The 17447-nt window shown below is 37.5% G+C and overlaps 1 protein-coding gene across 1 annotated transcript; it reads left to right on the forward strand.

Annotated features, from left to right (window-relative positions):
• Positions 1 to 3204: 3204 nt before the first annotated feature.
• Positions 3205 to 4173, forward strand: LOC149194115 (uncharacterized). The gene is made up of 4 exons (XM_089407551.1): positions 3205 to 3298; positions 3412 to 3523; positions 3673 to 3750; positions 3882 to 4173. The coding sequence occupies exons 1-4, from the start codon at positions 3205 to 3207 to the stop codon at positions 3970 to 3972; spliced, it is 375 nt and encodes a 124-aa protein (XP_089263677.1). The 3' UTR covers positions 3973 to 4173.
• The last annotated feature ends 13274 nt before the right edge of the window (positions 4174 to 17447 follow it).

The following is a 17447-nucleotide window of genomic DNA, read 5'->3' on the forward strand; positions in this document are numbered from 1 at the left end:
TTAATTTCCATTTACCCCAATTTTCAACGACAAGGATTTATGGTAGCCGTTTCTCCCCTCTCATTTGGTTTAAAATGGGCTCTTTATTTCAATGACCCTTATATCATGGTATTGAGATTAATTTGCAGAGAACAACCCACATTTAAGTATTCAATAATCTTCTTTCCATTTTTTAAGTTTTCATACTAGGCTTGTGTATTTGCTTTACATTCCAATACCTAGAGCATGCTCTCCTTTCCCTCTTGAATTTTTTGTTTAATTTTTGGAAACTATAATAATTTTGGTCTTGGGATTTAAAAATTACACTCATGTTATTACAATTTTTGTATCTAATTGTTGGAGAAAAATATCTGTTAGTTTTTAATTTTTAGCAGCCATGTGGGTGGGGTTGTCTTTAAGTTCATTGAATCAACCTCCAATGCTTTCATTTTTTTCTTGAAGTCTAACCTTTTCTAGAACACATTTCTCTTTTCTATTACTCTTGGAATTCACTTATAGTCTTCATTAATGCATATAAAATTTTAGGGGAGATTTTTTTTTTCAGAAAGTTGAAATTTGAGGGTTCGAAACTTTGGGTGTTGAATTTTTAACCAAATGTAACTAAAGATGATTATCCAAAATATTAAGTTAGTTTTTTATATTTTATACCATTAGGTCCCCATAAAATAAAGAATAAATTCATAGAAGCAAGACTTCCCATCCTTATATAATGACCAAACAATCAATTAACCTTGACATTTAGAGTCCATAATTTTTGTAAGTGATTTTCCTTAATTTCTAAAACAAGGTTGTTATTTAAACTAATTTCCTTACAACTCATAAAATTAGGGTTTTATGGAAATGGTTTCACACATGTGTTTCGCTAATGGAACTATTTTTCATTCTCCCATAAAATTTCAATTTCTCTAATATACTTTCTTTTGATTTTGTAGGAAAAATTCACGGAGATTAATATCCATGGTTTTATGGTTATTTATGTACTAAATGTAACTTCACTAAACTTTATATCCACAGCTTTCCATTAATTAGATTGCTTCTAAAGGGTTATGCTATTGACTAATCAACTATTACATGAATAGTAAGCTAAGATAGTGGTTTTTTTTTAATTTTTTTTGGTTTTGAAAATTTGTTGTTATTGTTTTTTCAATTGGTCTCTTTAAATTTCTCCAAAAAAATTGAAGCATTATGCTTAAGAGAAAATAGATGAAGAATATGATATGAATTAAAAAATTTAAAACCCATATGCCAATGGATAGAATATTCCTTCATCAATCCAACATGATCCGGTCCACCACCTAAGGACAAATATTTGCCTAATTTCACTAGGGTACAAAAGGCTATTGTAGAAAATTTTGCATAAGGGGTACTGGAAATGTGTATTTTAAGACTTTGAAAGCTCAATGGAATGCCTAAATTTTCAATTCAAATATATTGATAAATCTATTTTCTTAGGGCTTAAGAAACTTGATCGACCACTTACAAATGTACTGATTGGGCATTAAATTGTTTGATCTAGTGCTCTTTTTGTTTACCTAAACACTCCCTCTCTGGTTGAAATATGAAACCAAGATCCATGCTAGCATCCATATATATATATATATATGGAGAGAGAGAGAGAGAGAGAGAGAGAGAGAGAGAGAGAGTAAAATTCTTATTCGTTAGTGGTACATCATAGAATCCTTTCTCCATTGATGGTACATGATCATAATGGGAAAGCATTCCATGGAATCCATTGCTCTGAGTTACTAACTAAAAGAATTGGTAATGTGCATGCATGATGGTGTTTATAAAGAGGATAATGCAAAGGCATATAGACAATAACATATAAAAATTATTTCTACTCTATTTTATCATATCAACGTAGGTATGGATAGAATATTAAACTAGCAATTATTGCTAAAGTTAGAAAAAAATTGAAAATGCAAAAAATAAATATCCTTGAAAAATTGATATTAGAGGTTTTCTTTTCTTTTTTTCTCATGTAGCCTAACTGACAAAAAAATGGCCTTTTTCTCATAATTCTTTCTGGCTAATTTGAGTCAATGAAAGATCACAATATTTCTTGAAATTGTATTGGTGGAGTGTAATGAAAAGGCCAATTCCTCCATAAGTAAGACTGTACATTTATTTGCAAATAATATTTATATAATATTTATTCTATTAGAAATAATATTATTTATATCTAGTGTTTTATTTTTAATGATGGTCCCTGTGAAATATTGTATTTCTTCAATATTCCTTTTCTTTGTTAAGGGTGATTCATAATACAATAATATTAAATTATAAATTAGATTCCCTAAATACAAAATGGTATATAATATATTTATATTAACTAATATAAATTATTATTATAATCTTATTGATAATTAATATTAAAAAAATATTTTTGATTTATTATTTTCGTAAAATATTTATTAATTAGCGTAGCTAATTGTTATAACATTTCAAGAATCAGGATATCATGTATAAAAATACTATGCACAATATTTTATATTTTGTTAATATACCATGTAATAATAGAGTTTCTCTAATAGTTTGAAAAAGGATTTGGTTATGCAAGATAATGATAATTTCAAGGATTGTTCCACTATGGACATGTCTAGGAATAAATTGAAGATAAGTAATCATTTCTAGGTTAGAGAAAAAAATAAGTGATTCACACCTCCATAGTAATGCTTGAGAACAACAAATTTTGGAGATTAGTTGGTCCATATTAAGAATTATAATTATTGAAACAAGAATATAATTTGAAGTAACAAAAAATTATGTTCGTTTCAATTTTATTCGATTTTGTAATAGTGTGATACCTTTTTAGTTATAATGGAGTAATCACCTTTGCTTTATCCTACAAAATCTCACACAAAAGTATGCTAAGAGTCATGTAAATTGTTTTTCTATTACATATTCAATTCAAAGTTTAACTAATTGGTACCAACTAAACCATTTAACTTCATAAATTTGGTTCTCAAATTCAATGAACGAAGTATCTCCATTGATGTCACGATCTACCAACGTATATAAAGAAAAAAAATTAAATCACTTCCTGGTCCCAACTACTTTATCATTCATACATATGGTTTAATCGTATATATGTATAAAGACGTGCATTGGGTTAAATGTTCACGGGTGTTGTTGACTGTAAGTGCTCTTCCTCTTATACGGTTTATGGTCCATATGGCAACCTTAACACATTTGGTTATATTAATGTCAACTGCCATCATCGGTGCCGGCCCATGCACGGATCCTCTCTTACCTTACCTACCCGCTCCAGGTGGCAGACCTACCGTTCTGAGGCCATGTAAAACTTGGGATAATGTGCTAGGGTTTACGCGCCAGTTGATGGACGGTGAGGATGGTAAGAGGAGATCCAAGGGTCCGGATTCAACTAAGGGTTTACTGATGGTTTATAAGCCGCTGAGCTATTTTTCCGCTGCCATTTGCACATTTCTCTGCATGGTGGAGTCTGTTCAGCTCGGCGGTGGCCCTTTTACTGCAGCTACCGGCTTTGCGACACTTCCTTCAGGTAATGTTAAACCCTATACCAAGACCGCCGACTGTATTACTCTTCTGTGATTGTTTTGAGATTATAAATAGAGTCTTCATGGTGTTCTGCGGTCATATTATTTCATGTGTATAGTGTATTGAACTAATCCCCTGCTTTCACTGTGCTAGGGACTGGTTCCACTGCGTCGAGGGTTTGCTACGATACCGTAGCCATTCAACAATGGTAGACTACCGTGGCTTCTCCAGGTATTTACCCATCGCTGTTTAAGCATGAACTGATTTTCGGGTTGAAGGGTGAAAGATATTTTGTGAGTGCTGTATGGAATCAGTGCTAAGAGATGAAGGAATCCTTACCAAGGGTTTCCTTTGCGCTTTAGGGTTATATTTCCGGCAAACCCTGGTTCGAATGTGGTCGGCCCTTCCATGCCGGTACCAGCGTTCTCAAGGTCTTTATTCCTATGTTACTAGATGTTTGGTGTCACGCCAAGTCCTGATTGTATTTACATGCTAAGGGTCACTATCTCATGGTAGGAACCCTTCGATTTACGGTCCATAGGCTGACATTCTGACTATTTCCTCATAATACTGGATTTTAAACTGATGTTTGTAATTTTATACGAACATGGTCGCTCTGGATTTTTGTTTAATACACAGCCGATATTCATAAGGTTTCGGTTAATATAGAGTCATCTGTTCGTCCATGGAATACTATATGCTCATTAATTCACTTACAGTTCTTGAAATCTTTCCTGTGTATTTTGCTATGCGTATTGCATCATACCACAGTCATATTTGAGCTCGAAGAAATTCACTGTTTACCAATGTTTGTTTAGGGTTTATTGAACAGTCCTGTAATATCCAAGAGTCTTGTCCCTAGGACAATGGCCGTATGGTTGTGTCTCTACTGCGGGAGTTCTTTTATCCGGAAGCATCATGCTACCTTATGGATATTGGTATCGACCCATACTCTGAGCACATGCATCTAGGTTATGGCATACAGTCAATAATTCCTTGTGCAATGGCATGTATTTACTGTTCAAACTTATGTAAATATTCATGGTTTCGAGCTTAACGTATTTCTTCATCAGAAAGGAAACCCCTGTTTCCAAGTTTATGCTATATTCTTTATGTGAATATAACCTCTGTTTCCGATTATGCTTACAATATTTATATTAACGCAACCTCCGTTTCAAGTTTATGCTGATAGACTTTGTGTTAATATAACTTCTGTTTCGAATAAATGTAAAGTGTATTCTGGGTATTGAGAGGATCAACTCCTCGGTTACCGCTTCGTTATACATTATGACGACAGGGTTATTTTAGTTTCTTATTATGGATATTTTAGAATCGCCCAGATTCATTTGTTTTCCCGGATAGTCCCCGGCTATCGTGGTGCAGAGAGTTCTTCCGCTGTTAAACAACTTGATATGCACTTATTTTATGCATTTCCATTCACACAGTACTATTCCTAGAACTGCTTTAGTTTCTTATGTTTATAACATATTCACAGTTGCTATGCAGATGCGTGCATTCATTTCTATCCTGTTAATAAACATCGATTTACATATGCCTACCTCGCAATGTCTATATTTATATCAGATAATGTCTATATTTATATCAGATAATGTCTATATCAGATAGACTGTAAGCACCATTCCAGTACTTATAACATGTATCAGTTTTCCTATATTTACCTGTAATGTTTACAGTGGACAGTCTTTGTTTCCTTGCTTAATAACTAGCACTAGCATATTCTTAGCACTGTTTATTGACAGTAACCTTACTTTTACTTTTATAAGCAACAGAGAGCTGGTTTTCATTTCCTTCTAATTTTCTAATACATAGATTAAGGAAAAGACTAAATCTGGTGATTAATTCGTACCTGGTTCGCCAGCTACAGAAGTTAATACTCCAGATGTTCACCTGTAGTCATATGATTGCTCTTATCCACCCAGCCATGAGATCCATTAATTCACTGGATTCTCCCCCCGAGCTGTCCTGCAGGCCTGCAGCCCTCAGCAAGACTCCAGCACCTCAGTGCCTAGGTTATCTCGTCCTCACCAGACGTAACCCTCTTCCTTTGTTTTCCTTTCACTCAGAATTTTTCCTCTCCCTCTCTGTCCCAACAGAACCGGGATACTTTCCCTCCCAGGACTTTTCCTGGCTGAGGGTTAGTTTTCCTTTTCAGTTTTCATAACTGTTTCTTTATCCAACTCCTCCCTTAGGAGACTACTAGCATTTATCAAAATATCTTCCATTTATAAATAACCAAAAAATAATATCTTTTAACAATATTAGTTAGTAGTTCACACTAATTTCTACCATGGTAACTTTTATCATTACAAGATTTTACGAGGTCATTACATCTTCCCCCCCTGGGATTGGACATCGTCCCGATGTCTATTCCCATTAAATAAGTCCAGGTACACTCTCCTTATAAGCTCCTCGTCTTCCCAAGTGGCCTCCTCTGGCCCGTAGTGTTGCCACAGCACTTTAATTTGGGTAATAACCCGTTTCCGCAGCCGCACTTCTCTCCGGTCGAGAATGCTCTGTGGTTCGACCAGAACCTCGCCTTCCGGTTCGACCTGCAGACAATCAATATCCTTAATCAGTCCTCCATTAAGTATATTGACACATATAATCAACGAGGTTAATTCTTACCTGAACATCTTGCCATTGGATCACATGTTTGGGATCATATACATATTTCTTTAGGACAGAGACGTGAAACACGTTGTGAATTCTAATATGGCTTGGCAAGGCAAGCTGGTAGGCCACTGGCCCCACTCTAGCCAAGATCTGAAAAGGTCCAAAGTATCGAGGGGCCAGCTTGGCGCACCCACTCCATTGCAGTGTGCTCCTTCTGGGTTGAATCCTCACAAACACATGGTCACCAACCTTATACTCTGTGAATCTTCTTTTCCTGTCCACGAAGCTTTTCTGTCTGTCTTGTGCAGCCTTTAAGTTTGCACGCACTCTTTTCACCATATCTTCCATGTCTTTAAGCATTTCCGGCCCCAAACTCAGCTTGTCCTCAGGTCCACCCCAGCTTGAGAGTGTGCGGCACTTTCGCCCATACAGGACCTCAAAGGGACTTAGCTGGGTTGAGGTGTGATACCCATTGTTGTAAGCAAATTCGACCAGATGCAAATACTCTTCCCATTGACTTGGTTTTAGCATCACATTCGCCCTCAACATGTCTTCCAATACCTGATTAACGCGCTCAGTTTGACCATCGGTCTGCGGGTGATAGGCCGTGCTAAAGTTCAACTGAGTACCCAACTCAGCAAACAATGTTCTCCAGAAGGTGGAAGTGAATTTCACATCACGGTCTGATATAATTACCTTTGGAAACCCATGCAACCGGAACACATTTTGCATAAAGAGATGAGCAATTTGTACTGCCCTGAAAGTGGACTGCACAGGTATAAAGTGTGCTGCTTTACTCAATTTATCAACCACTACCATGATAGAATCGTTGCCCTTCTTTTTTCGTGGCAACCCGGTTACAAAATCCATGGAAATGGTTTCCCATTTCCATTCCGGAATAGGCAAAGGCTGTAACAGTCCTGCTGGATGTTGATGTTTAGCCTTAATTTGCTGGAATTCCAAACGCCGCGCCAAGTACTCAACTACCTGTTTCTTCATTCCTGGCCAGTAATACTCTTTCTTGAGCGCCGTGACCATCTTTTGGTACCCTGGGTGGCCAGTGTAGTGGCTGATGTGGAACTCATATAGAATCAACCTCTTAAGGTCATTTGAATCAGGTACATACAATTTCTTATTAAAACACAACATTCCCACACTATCTAGTGTATAGCCTTGTTGTAATCTTTCATTAACAGATTGTTGTACTTGTTGTTTTAAGTGCTGGTATTCAGAATCATGACTTGCTGCTGCTTTTATCTGTTCAACCAGCGAACTCCGCCACTTGCTGATTGAAAGTTCATATAAACAATGAACCTTTCGACTTAATGCATCTGCCACCCGGTTTTCTTTGCCCTTTAAATGCTTTATTTCAAAGTCAAACCCACTTAGAAAATCTGCCCAACGGCCCTGTCTCGCATTCAAGGTAGGTTGGCTGAAGTAATGCGTCAAACTGTGATGATCTATTAACAACAAAAACTTCCTCCCAAGGAGGTAATGTCGCCACATTTTCAGCGCATGAATAACAGCAGTTAATTCTAAATCCTAAGCAGAGTATCTCTGCTCATGCTCTTTTAGTTTCCTTGATTCATACACTATTACTTTTCCTTCCTGCATCAATACTCCTCCCACACCTTCCTTGCTTGCATCGGTGCACACCACGTAATCCTTATTAGGATCAGCTATCCTCAGGATGGGTGCAGTGGTGAGTAAGTGTTTCAAGCGGTCAAATCTCTGCTGACATTCTGGTGTCCACCTAAATGCCTTCCCTTTTTTCTGCAATGAAGTAATAGGATAGGCTATCCTAGAAAAGCCTTCCACAAACCTCTGGTAATAGCCGGCTAACCCCATAAAGGATCTGATATCAGCAACGTCTTTGGGTATGGGCCACTCCATAATAGATTTTATCTTCTCAGGGTCGACTGCAATTCCTTCTTTAGTAATCACGTGGCCCAAATATTGAATTTCCTCCTTGAAGAAATCGCATTTGCTGAACTTAGCGTATAGCTGATGTTCTCGAAGAGTTTGTAACACCAACCTCAGGTGCTCCTCGTGTTCCTACTGGGAACGAGAATATATCAAAATGTCGTCGATGAATATCAGTACAAACTTGTCCAGAAACCTGTGAAACACGCTGTTCATCATACACATAAAGGTAGCAGGTGCATTGGTCAAACCGAAAGGTAGCACTACAAATTCGTAGTGTCCATAGCGTGTCCTGAAGGCAGTTTTGGCAATGTCTTCTTCTTTAATTCGGATTTGATGATAACCAGATCGCAGATCGATCTTAGAAAACACTGTTGCTCCCTTCACTTGATCGAAGAGTTCATCAATCCGAGGCAAGGGGTACTTGTTCTTAACCGTGAGCTTGTTCAGCTGACGATAGTCTATACACATACGGAGGGTCCCATCTTTCTTTTTGACAAATAGCACTGGAGCCCCCCACGGTGACACGCTGGGGCGAATATAATTATTTTCCAGCAGCTCTTGTAGTTGCATTTTCAATTCTGTCAATTCAGGTACACTCATCCGGTACGGTGCTCGTGACACCGGTGCTGCTCCTGGTATCAACTCTATTGTGAAATCTATATCCCGTTTCGGGGGTAATCCTGGTACTTCTTCAGGAAATACATCCATAAATTCTTGCACTACCGGAATATTGTCCACTGCAGCTGTTTTGTTTTTCTGGTCTGCATACCCAACTTGAATAGCATAAATCTGGCACTTTTTCCTGAGGCATTTAGCCAGCTGGGAGGCAGTGATAGGCCGGATTTGTACAGGGTGTTTAATCGCTTGTAATTCTTGCTGCTGTCCTACGTCATCCTTGTAATAAATGGTTTTGGTTTTGCAGTTCACCAACGACCAATGATTTTCCAACCAATCCATACCAATCAGAATGTCATAGGACCCCAAAGGAAGCACATTCAAGTTTGCTGTCATTGACTGTCCAGCTATGCAAAAAGGATAGTTATTTATTTTGGCCAAAACTCTTCTTTTAGCTCCTGTGGCTAGCTGTACCAGCCATGGGTTTTTGAATTTTTTGGAAGATAGTTTACAATTTTCAACTACTTTTGGACTAATATAACTTAAGGTAGCCCCTGGGTCACTAAGAATAGTTATGGAGAGATTGGAAATTTTACCTTCAAATTCTACCATGCTTGGCTGGTATTCCGCTTCATGGTCCTCCAGTGCCGCGTTAATTCTTGGCATGCTGCGCGCCACTTCTCCAACGGTCGATGCTTCTTGGATCTGAGATATCTGATCCCCTCCCTTACGCTGAGGGCAATTCTTTACATAGTGGGGGCCTCCACAACCCCAGCATTGGACTGGAGGTCTGGCCCCTCCTTAAAGGTCTGATCTGGCAGGTGGTTCACCAATTCTGCTCTCACTGGGTTTAGTCTGAAAGGTACTCTTGGCTATATTTCTGCCCATCTGTCCTTTACCAGCAATCTTGCTGCGATTACCATGACTTCCCTTGCTGTTACCAGCAATTCTGTTGCTTTTTCTATCATTCCACCTTTTATTTGAAGTGTCTCCTTTCTGCTTGTTTTGCTGATAACAGATTCTTGCCTTACGAATCGCCTCGTCCATTGTCCTGGGATTATCGAACTCAATACGTTCTCTTATATAGGCTGGTAAACTGCTTACAAACCTCTGCACCTTGGCCTTCTCCTCCTTGATATATGGTACATAGCGAAGCAAGGAGGTAAAGCGGTTGATGAACTCGTCCATGGATTGCTGTCCTAGTCGCAAATCATGGAACTCCCGTGCCTTCTCATCGTAGAAACGTTTAGTTAGATATCTCTCCTTGAAGTACTTCTGGAACTTTTCCCAAGTTATGTTCTGCTCGCTTACTCCTTTTACAATTTTGATTTCCTCCCACCACAGGGTTGCCTTGCCTTGTAGCTGGAAGGTGGCCAGCCGCGCCTTCAAATTTGGGTCATATTCATATAACTGGAAGTACTTTTTAATGTTAATTAACCAAGCCTCTGCAGCTTCCTCCTGCTCTCCGTCAAAATGTGGAGGCTTAATTTTCCGGAATTCTCCTTGTAACTCCATTCTCTGTCTCTTTGGCGTCTGCTGTTCCACTACATTGTCGGAATGATCTTCCTTTTCCTCTGAGAATTCAGGTGCGTAATTCCGCTCTTCAGTTGCCCTTTGCTGTTCTGCACTAGGATTGGCTAAGGGTGGGTTTTGTCTTTCTGATAGGCTCTTTAATATTCTCTCTTGTTCCACTGTCAGTCGCGCGTTGTCTTCTCGCAGACGCGCCATTTCATCTTTCAATTCTTGAACAGTTTGCAGTATTGCTAAATTGGTACTGCGCGTCTCTGCACCTAGCTGTATCCACAGTTCTAGATTTTCCCGAGGAACGCCATCTGCTCCCTGCACTCCCTCCATCTTCACTAGTGACTGTTATTGTCTTGCTATCTCTGTTTTAGTTCCTAATTAATAGACAGAAACCAATTAGCTGAATTTAATTCTTTCTCATACATATATTATAAAATAAATCTCATGCAGCTGGAAGTACTGCTCCAGAGGCCACAGATTTGAAACCTCGGCTCTGATACCACATTGTCACGATCTACCAACGTATATAAAAAAAAAATTTAAATCACTTCCTGGTCCCAACTACTTTATCATTCATACATATGGTTTAATCCTATATATGTATAAAGACGTGCATTGGGTTAAATGTTCACGGGTGTTGTTGACTGTAAGTGCTCTCCCTCTTATACGGTTTATGGTCCATATGGCAACCTTAACACATTTGGTTATATTAATGTCAATTCCCGTCATCGGTGCCGGCCCATGCACGGAGCCTCTCTTACCTTACCTACCCACTCCAGGTGGCAGACCTACCGTGCTGAGGCCACGTGAAACTTGGGATAATGTGCTAGGGTTTACGTGCCAGTTGATGGACGATGAGGATGGTAAGAGGAGATCCAAGGGTTCGGATTCAACTAAGGGTTTACTTATGGTTTATAAGCCACTGAGCTATTTTTCTACTACCATTTGCACATTTCTCCGCATGGTGGAGTCTGTTCAGCTCGGCGGTGACCCTTTTACTGCAGCTACCGGCTCTGCGACACTTCCTTCAGGTAATGTTAAACCCTATACCAAGACCGCCGACTGTATTACTCTTCTGTGATTGTTTTGAGGTTATAAATAGAGTCTTCATGGTGTTCTGCGGTCATATTATTTCATGTGTATAGTGTATTGAACTAATCCCCTGCTTTCACTGTGCTAGGGACTGGTTCCACTGCGTCGAGGGTTTGCTACGATACCGTAGCCATTCAACAATGGTAGACTACCATGGCTTCTCTAGGTATTTACCCATCGCTGTTTAAGCATGAACTGATTTTCGGGTTGAAGGGTGAAAGATATTTTGTGAGTGCTGTATGGAATCGGTGTTAAGAGATGAAGGAATCCTTACCAAGGTTTTCCTTAACGCTTCAGGGTTATATTTCTGGCAAACCCTGGTTCGAATGTGGTCGGCCCTTCCATGCCAGTACCAGCGTTCTCAAGGTCTTTATTCCTATGTTACTAGATGTTTGGTGTCACGCCAAGTCCTGATTGTATTTACATGCTAAGGGTCACTATCTCATGGCAGGAACCCTTCGATTTACGGTCCATAGGCTGACATTCTGACTATTTCCTCATAATACTGGATTTTAAACTGATGTCTGTAATTTTATGCGAACATGGTCGCTCTGGATTTTTGTTTAATACATAGCCGATATTCATAAGGTTTCGGTTAATATAGAGTCATCTGTTCGTCCATGGAATACTATATGCTCATTAATTCACTTACAGCTCTTGGAATCTTTCCTGTGTATTTTGCTATGCATATTGCATCATACCACAGTCATATTTGAGCTCGAAGAAATTCACTGTTTACCAATGTTTGTTTAGGGTTTATTGAACAGTCCTGTAATATTCAAGAGTCTTGTCCCTAGGACAATGGCCGTATGGTTGTGTCTCTACTGCGGGAGTTCTTTTATCCGGAAGCATCATGCTACCTTATGGATATTGGTATTGACCCATCTTCTGAGCACATGCATCTAGGTTATGGCATACAGTTAATAATTCCTTCTGCAATGGCATGTATTTACTGTTCAAACTTATGTAAATATTCATGGTTTCGAGCTTAACGTATTTCTTCATCAGAAAGGAAACCCCTGTTTCCAAGTTTATGCTATATTCTTTCTGTGAATATAACCTCTGTTCCAGGTTTATGCTGATAGACTTTGTGTTAATATAACTTCTGTTTCGAATAAATGTAAAGTGTATTCTGGGTATTGAGAGGATTAACTCCTCGGTTACCGCTTCGTTATACATTATGACGACAGGGTTATTTTAGTTTCTTATTATGGATATTTTAGAATCGCCCAGATTCATTTGTTTTCCTGGATAGTCCCCGGCTATCGTGGTGCAGAGAGTTCTTCCGCTGTTACACAACTTGATATGCACTTATTTTATGCATTTCCATTCACACAGTACTATTCCTAGAACTGCTTTAGTTTCTTATGTTTATAACATATTCACAGTTGCTATGCATATGCGTGCATTCATTTCTATCCTGTTAATAAACATCGATTTACATATGCCTACCTCGCAATGTCTATATTTATATCAGATAATGTCTATATCAGATAGACTGTAAGCACCATTCCAGTACTTATAACATGTATCAGTTTTCCTATATTTACCTGTAATGTTTACAGTGGACAGTCTCTGTTTCCTTGCTTAATAATAGCACTAGCATATTCTTAGCATTGTTTATTGACAGTAACCATACTTTTACTTTTATAAGCAACAAAGAACTGGTTTTCATTTCCTTCTAATTTTCTAATACATAGATTAAGGAAAAGACTAAATCTGGTGATTAATTCGTACCTGGTTCGCCAGCTACAGAAGTTAATACTCCAGATGTTCACCTGTAGTCATATGATTTCTCTTATCCACCCAGCCATGAGATCCATTAATTCACTGGATTCTCCCCCCGAGCTGTCCTGCAGGCCTGCAGCCCTCAGCAAGACTCCAGCACCTCAGTGCCTAGGTTATCTCGTCCTCACCAGACGTAACCCTCTTCCTTTGTTTTCCTTTCACTCAGAATTTTTCCTCTCCCTCTCTGTCCCAACAGAACCGGGATACTTTCCCTCCCAGGACTTTTCCTGGCTGAGGGTTAGTTTTCCTTTTCAATTTTCATAACTGTTTCTTTATCCAACTCCTCCCTTAGGAGATTGCCAGCATTTATCAAAATATCTTCCATTTATAAATAACCAAAAAATAATATCTTTTAACAATATTAGTAAGTAGTTCACACTAATTTCTACCATGGTAACTTTTATCATTACAAGATTTTACGGGGTCATTACAATTGACAACATATACCAACATCTAAAGGTGTCAAAAAGAAAACTTAAAATACTCTTATTGAAGTCTGCTATCCATATTCAAGAAAGTCATAAAATTATTGAGAACAAAGTGTTGTATGCACAATATAGGGTTATGTGTCAAGTAGATTTGATTGAATTTAATGTTCCTCCACATTTGAGGTATGTTCTAAATTATTTATTATAACAAGGTTACTATATGTCAATTTCAAGTTAAAATTTAGGTAGAAATGGGTTATATATTTTATGTTTTATGTTGAAACTACCAATTTTTTACTTTAAAAGCAAATAAATATTATCTTAAAAATTAACTTTTATTTTTTTTTGCTTTGTAATCAGCCATTCATCCTTTGTAACTTTGAAATTGTCAATCTTTTACCTCAAAAGAAATTAACTTTTATTTTTAAATTTAACTTTTAATTTTTTACTTTGCATTAAAGGTTAATTATTTTCGTTTTTTTATTTAAAGTTACTTTTCTTTTTGTTTTTAAATTTAACTTTTAATTTTTTACTTTGCATTTTAAAATTTTAGGGTTAATTATTTGGTTTTTTTTTTTTTTAATTTAATGTTACTTTTCTTTTTGTGTGTAGACCTTTAACGAATCTAATTAATATTCCCTATTCTATATTTAGGTAATTTTTGCTTTTTGGGTAACTTTTTGCCTTTTTGAGCTGTTGTAATTAGTATTTCTTGGATTGAACCATAGCATTTAGTTAAGGGAGTTCTAGCACTTTCCACGGGGATCCGAGGGGATCCGAGGAATCCGAATTCGAGCCGTTTATTCATAGCCGTTTCATCATTGTTCAACGCGGATTTCAAAATGGCAATCTGTCGCCAATTTTTTCAAGATGTGTTCAATTGTTTCAAGACGTGTTACATGAATCTGTTCGACCATAAGTCAGATTGAATATAAGTCAGATGATATATATGAAGGTCGTGTGTTCGACTCACAATGTTGCTTCCTCGGTATCTGTATCTTTGTCCACAATGTTGTTGCCTCTGTATCTTTGTTTGGTCAGAATGAATATATAAAGGTCCTCTGTTCGATCAACGCTTTTCTATATCTTTGTCGGGTCCTGTGTTCGATCCAAGCTCCTCTTTATCTTTGTTGGGAGAGCGGCTCTGTATCTTTGTTTGGAGAGCGTGAGACTGCCTCAGACCGAATATATGAAGATCGTGTGTTCGATCCACGCTCACCGCAGCTAGCACTTCATAATTCCACTTCAAATCACGTTGGAGGTAAGGAGGCCATTTCTGTCCATTCAATTTATCTTAACATTCTTGACGCATGCGTCTTCTTCTTCGATCTGTGTTATTTTTGTTTTAAAGTCTTGATTATAAAAAATTCCCTCAACTATGGATTTGGTTTATTGATAATTTTGTTTGCGGAATCCTTGTTTTAAAGTGTTGTTAATAGAAAAATTCAGCAACTATGCATATCGTTTTGGAAAATTTTGTTTGCACATTTAAAACCATGCGTAGGGTTTATAATTTTTTCTGGCAACTATACATAATTTTGTTTGCAAATTTGAAATGAGGCCTCTTTTTCGAGTGTTGTTTTAAAGTAAGGTTTATAATTTTTTTGTGCAACTATAGATATCGTTTGTGAATAATTCTGTTTGTACACTTGAAACCATGCAACTATAGGTTGTGAATAATTCTCTTTGTACATTTGGAACTATGCATCTTCTTTGAATTTTAAATTTTAAAGTAAGCTGTATATTTTCTTACAAATATGCATAGCGTTTATGGATAATTTTGTTTTCACATTTGAAATGTTGAGCACTTGTTTATAATTCTTTTTTTGCAACTATAAGAAATACTTATTGATATTTTTAGTGTTCTATTATACATTTGTTAACACATTGAAAACTGTGAGCACTTCTTCATCAAGATTCAGCCTGAAGTACTATATAGGCTCAATTACTATATCATGCCAATAGTGTGGACTGAATTTTTGTATTATGGTTAACAAGGCATCAATCATAGATACTTGTAGGCACAAAATTATGATTTGAAAACTGAGATTACAACCTTGACTTCATATAAATTCTTGTAAACATGCATCTCTTTGGGGGTTTGTCAAACGATGGATTCTAAAAGTTTTTTGGGTGGGTGATACACTTTGATGTCTTTTTTTTTTTTAATTATATCTTAATATGAAAATGGATTAAACTTTTTTTTATTGGAATTGGAATTTGGTGCTAAAATTATATATTTTTGAAACTTTTAGTATACAAATAAATTTAACTTTGTAAATCATATTTTTAAATAGAAAAATGTATTTTTAATATTTTCAAATATAAACATGTAGAAATAATGTAAGAATTTGAATTTGACACTTATATCATATATTTTTGAAATTTTTAATACACAAATAAATTTAAAATATTTAGAAGTATTTTTATTTTTTTAAATATAAGAGGAAAATGTTGTGAGGTGTGTTTAATTTCCTTTAATGTTCACAGCTCTTTCAACTTTGATATTGAAAATCATAACTTCTGTTTTGTTATAATAGTTGAAATAGAATGAAGGTATCAAAATACATCTTAGTGTGCCAATACATTAGAAATACACCAATGCATTAGAAGTACATCTTAGCGCCCAAGGTATTGAAGGAATACCAACAGTAATCTTGTGTTTCAACCACCTTAAAGTCATTTGGTCCAATGACTAGGAAGATATTTCTAGTTCCATTTCAATCCACATATGTGACATTATAATATCATTATTATTGGTGTTCCACCTTACTTAGTGGAGGTTTTACGAAGATTGGTTGTGTTTTGGTTTTACGAAGTTTGGTTGTGTTTTGTATCTGTAAGTTACTTAGGGGTTTCGAGAATTTATGTCTATGGGGATTGAGTTTTTACTTGATTTTATTTTTTTAATATTTTATATAATTAATGTATTTATTTTAGATAGTTTTGGAAATTAAGAATATGAGTTGTGTTACTTTTCTATAAAAATTTTACAAAAAAAATAAAAAATAATTAAATTGTTGTTTTCATAATTACTTATTTATATTGTAAATTGTTATACATGTTACTTGTTATGTTGTCATATATATATTGATATATATTATCACTATAAAGAATGAATCAATAAGTATCATAAATGAAGGGAATGAAATGATATGTAATTTTGATTTCTTTCTTAGGTTTTCTGAGGAGGCCAAGGGGGAGGTGGAGGTGGAGGTGTTGGACGAGGAGGAGGTGAAGGTGGTTGTGGAGGAGGTGGAGGTGGTTGTGGAGGAGGTGGAGGTGGAGCAGGAGGAAGTGTAGGTGGAAGAGGTGGTAGTGATGGTGGAGGTGGAGGAGGAGGTGGTGGAGGTTGAGGTGGTGCAAGAGGTGGTGGAAGTTAAGGTGGTGGAGGAGGTGGAGGTGGAGGAGGAGGAGGTGGCAAAGGTGGTGGAGGTAGAGGAGGAGGAGGTGGTGGTGGTCGAGGAGGTGGTGGAGGAGGAGATAGAGGTGGTGGAGGAGGAGGAGGAGGTGGTGTACGTTGGGGAGGTGGTGGAGGAAGAGGAGGAGGAGGAGTAGGTGGTGGTGGTGGTGGTGGTGATGGTGGTGGAGGAAGAGGAGGAGGTGGCAGAAGCAAAGGTGACAGAGGATGGGGAGGTGGAGGTGGAGGCAAAGGCAAAGGTGTAGGTGGTGGGGGAGGTGGAGGAAGAGGAGGTGGTGGAGGTGAAGGTGGAGTTGGAGTTGGAGGATGAGGTGTTCGAGGAGGAGGAGGAGGAGGTGGTGTTGGTTTTCAAGGTGGAGGTGGAGGGGGAGGATGAGGTGGAGGATGAGGAGGATGTAGAGGTTCTGGAGGAGGTGGAGTTGGACATGGAGGTGGTGGAGGAGAAAGGTGGTGAAGGGAGTTTTGGAGGTGGACGTGGAGGTGGTGGAGGAGAAGTAGGA

The sequence above is a fragment of the Pinus tabuliformis genome, chromosome 2_2 (assembly GCF_031772625.1).
Source record: "Pinus tabuliformis cultivar Carrire ecotype Pingquan chromosome 2_2, CPIR1, whole genome shotgun sequence".
Classification (NCBI taxonomy): Eukaryota; Viridiplantae; Streptophyta; class Pinopsida; order Pinales; family Pinaceae; genus Pinus; species Pinus tabuliformis.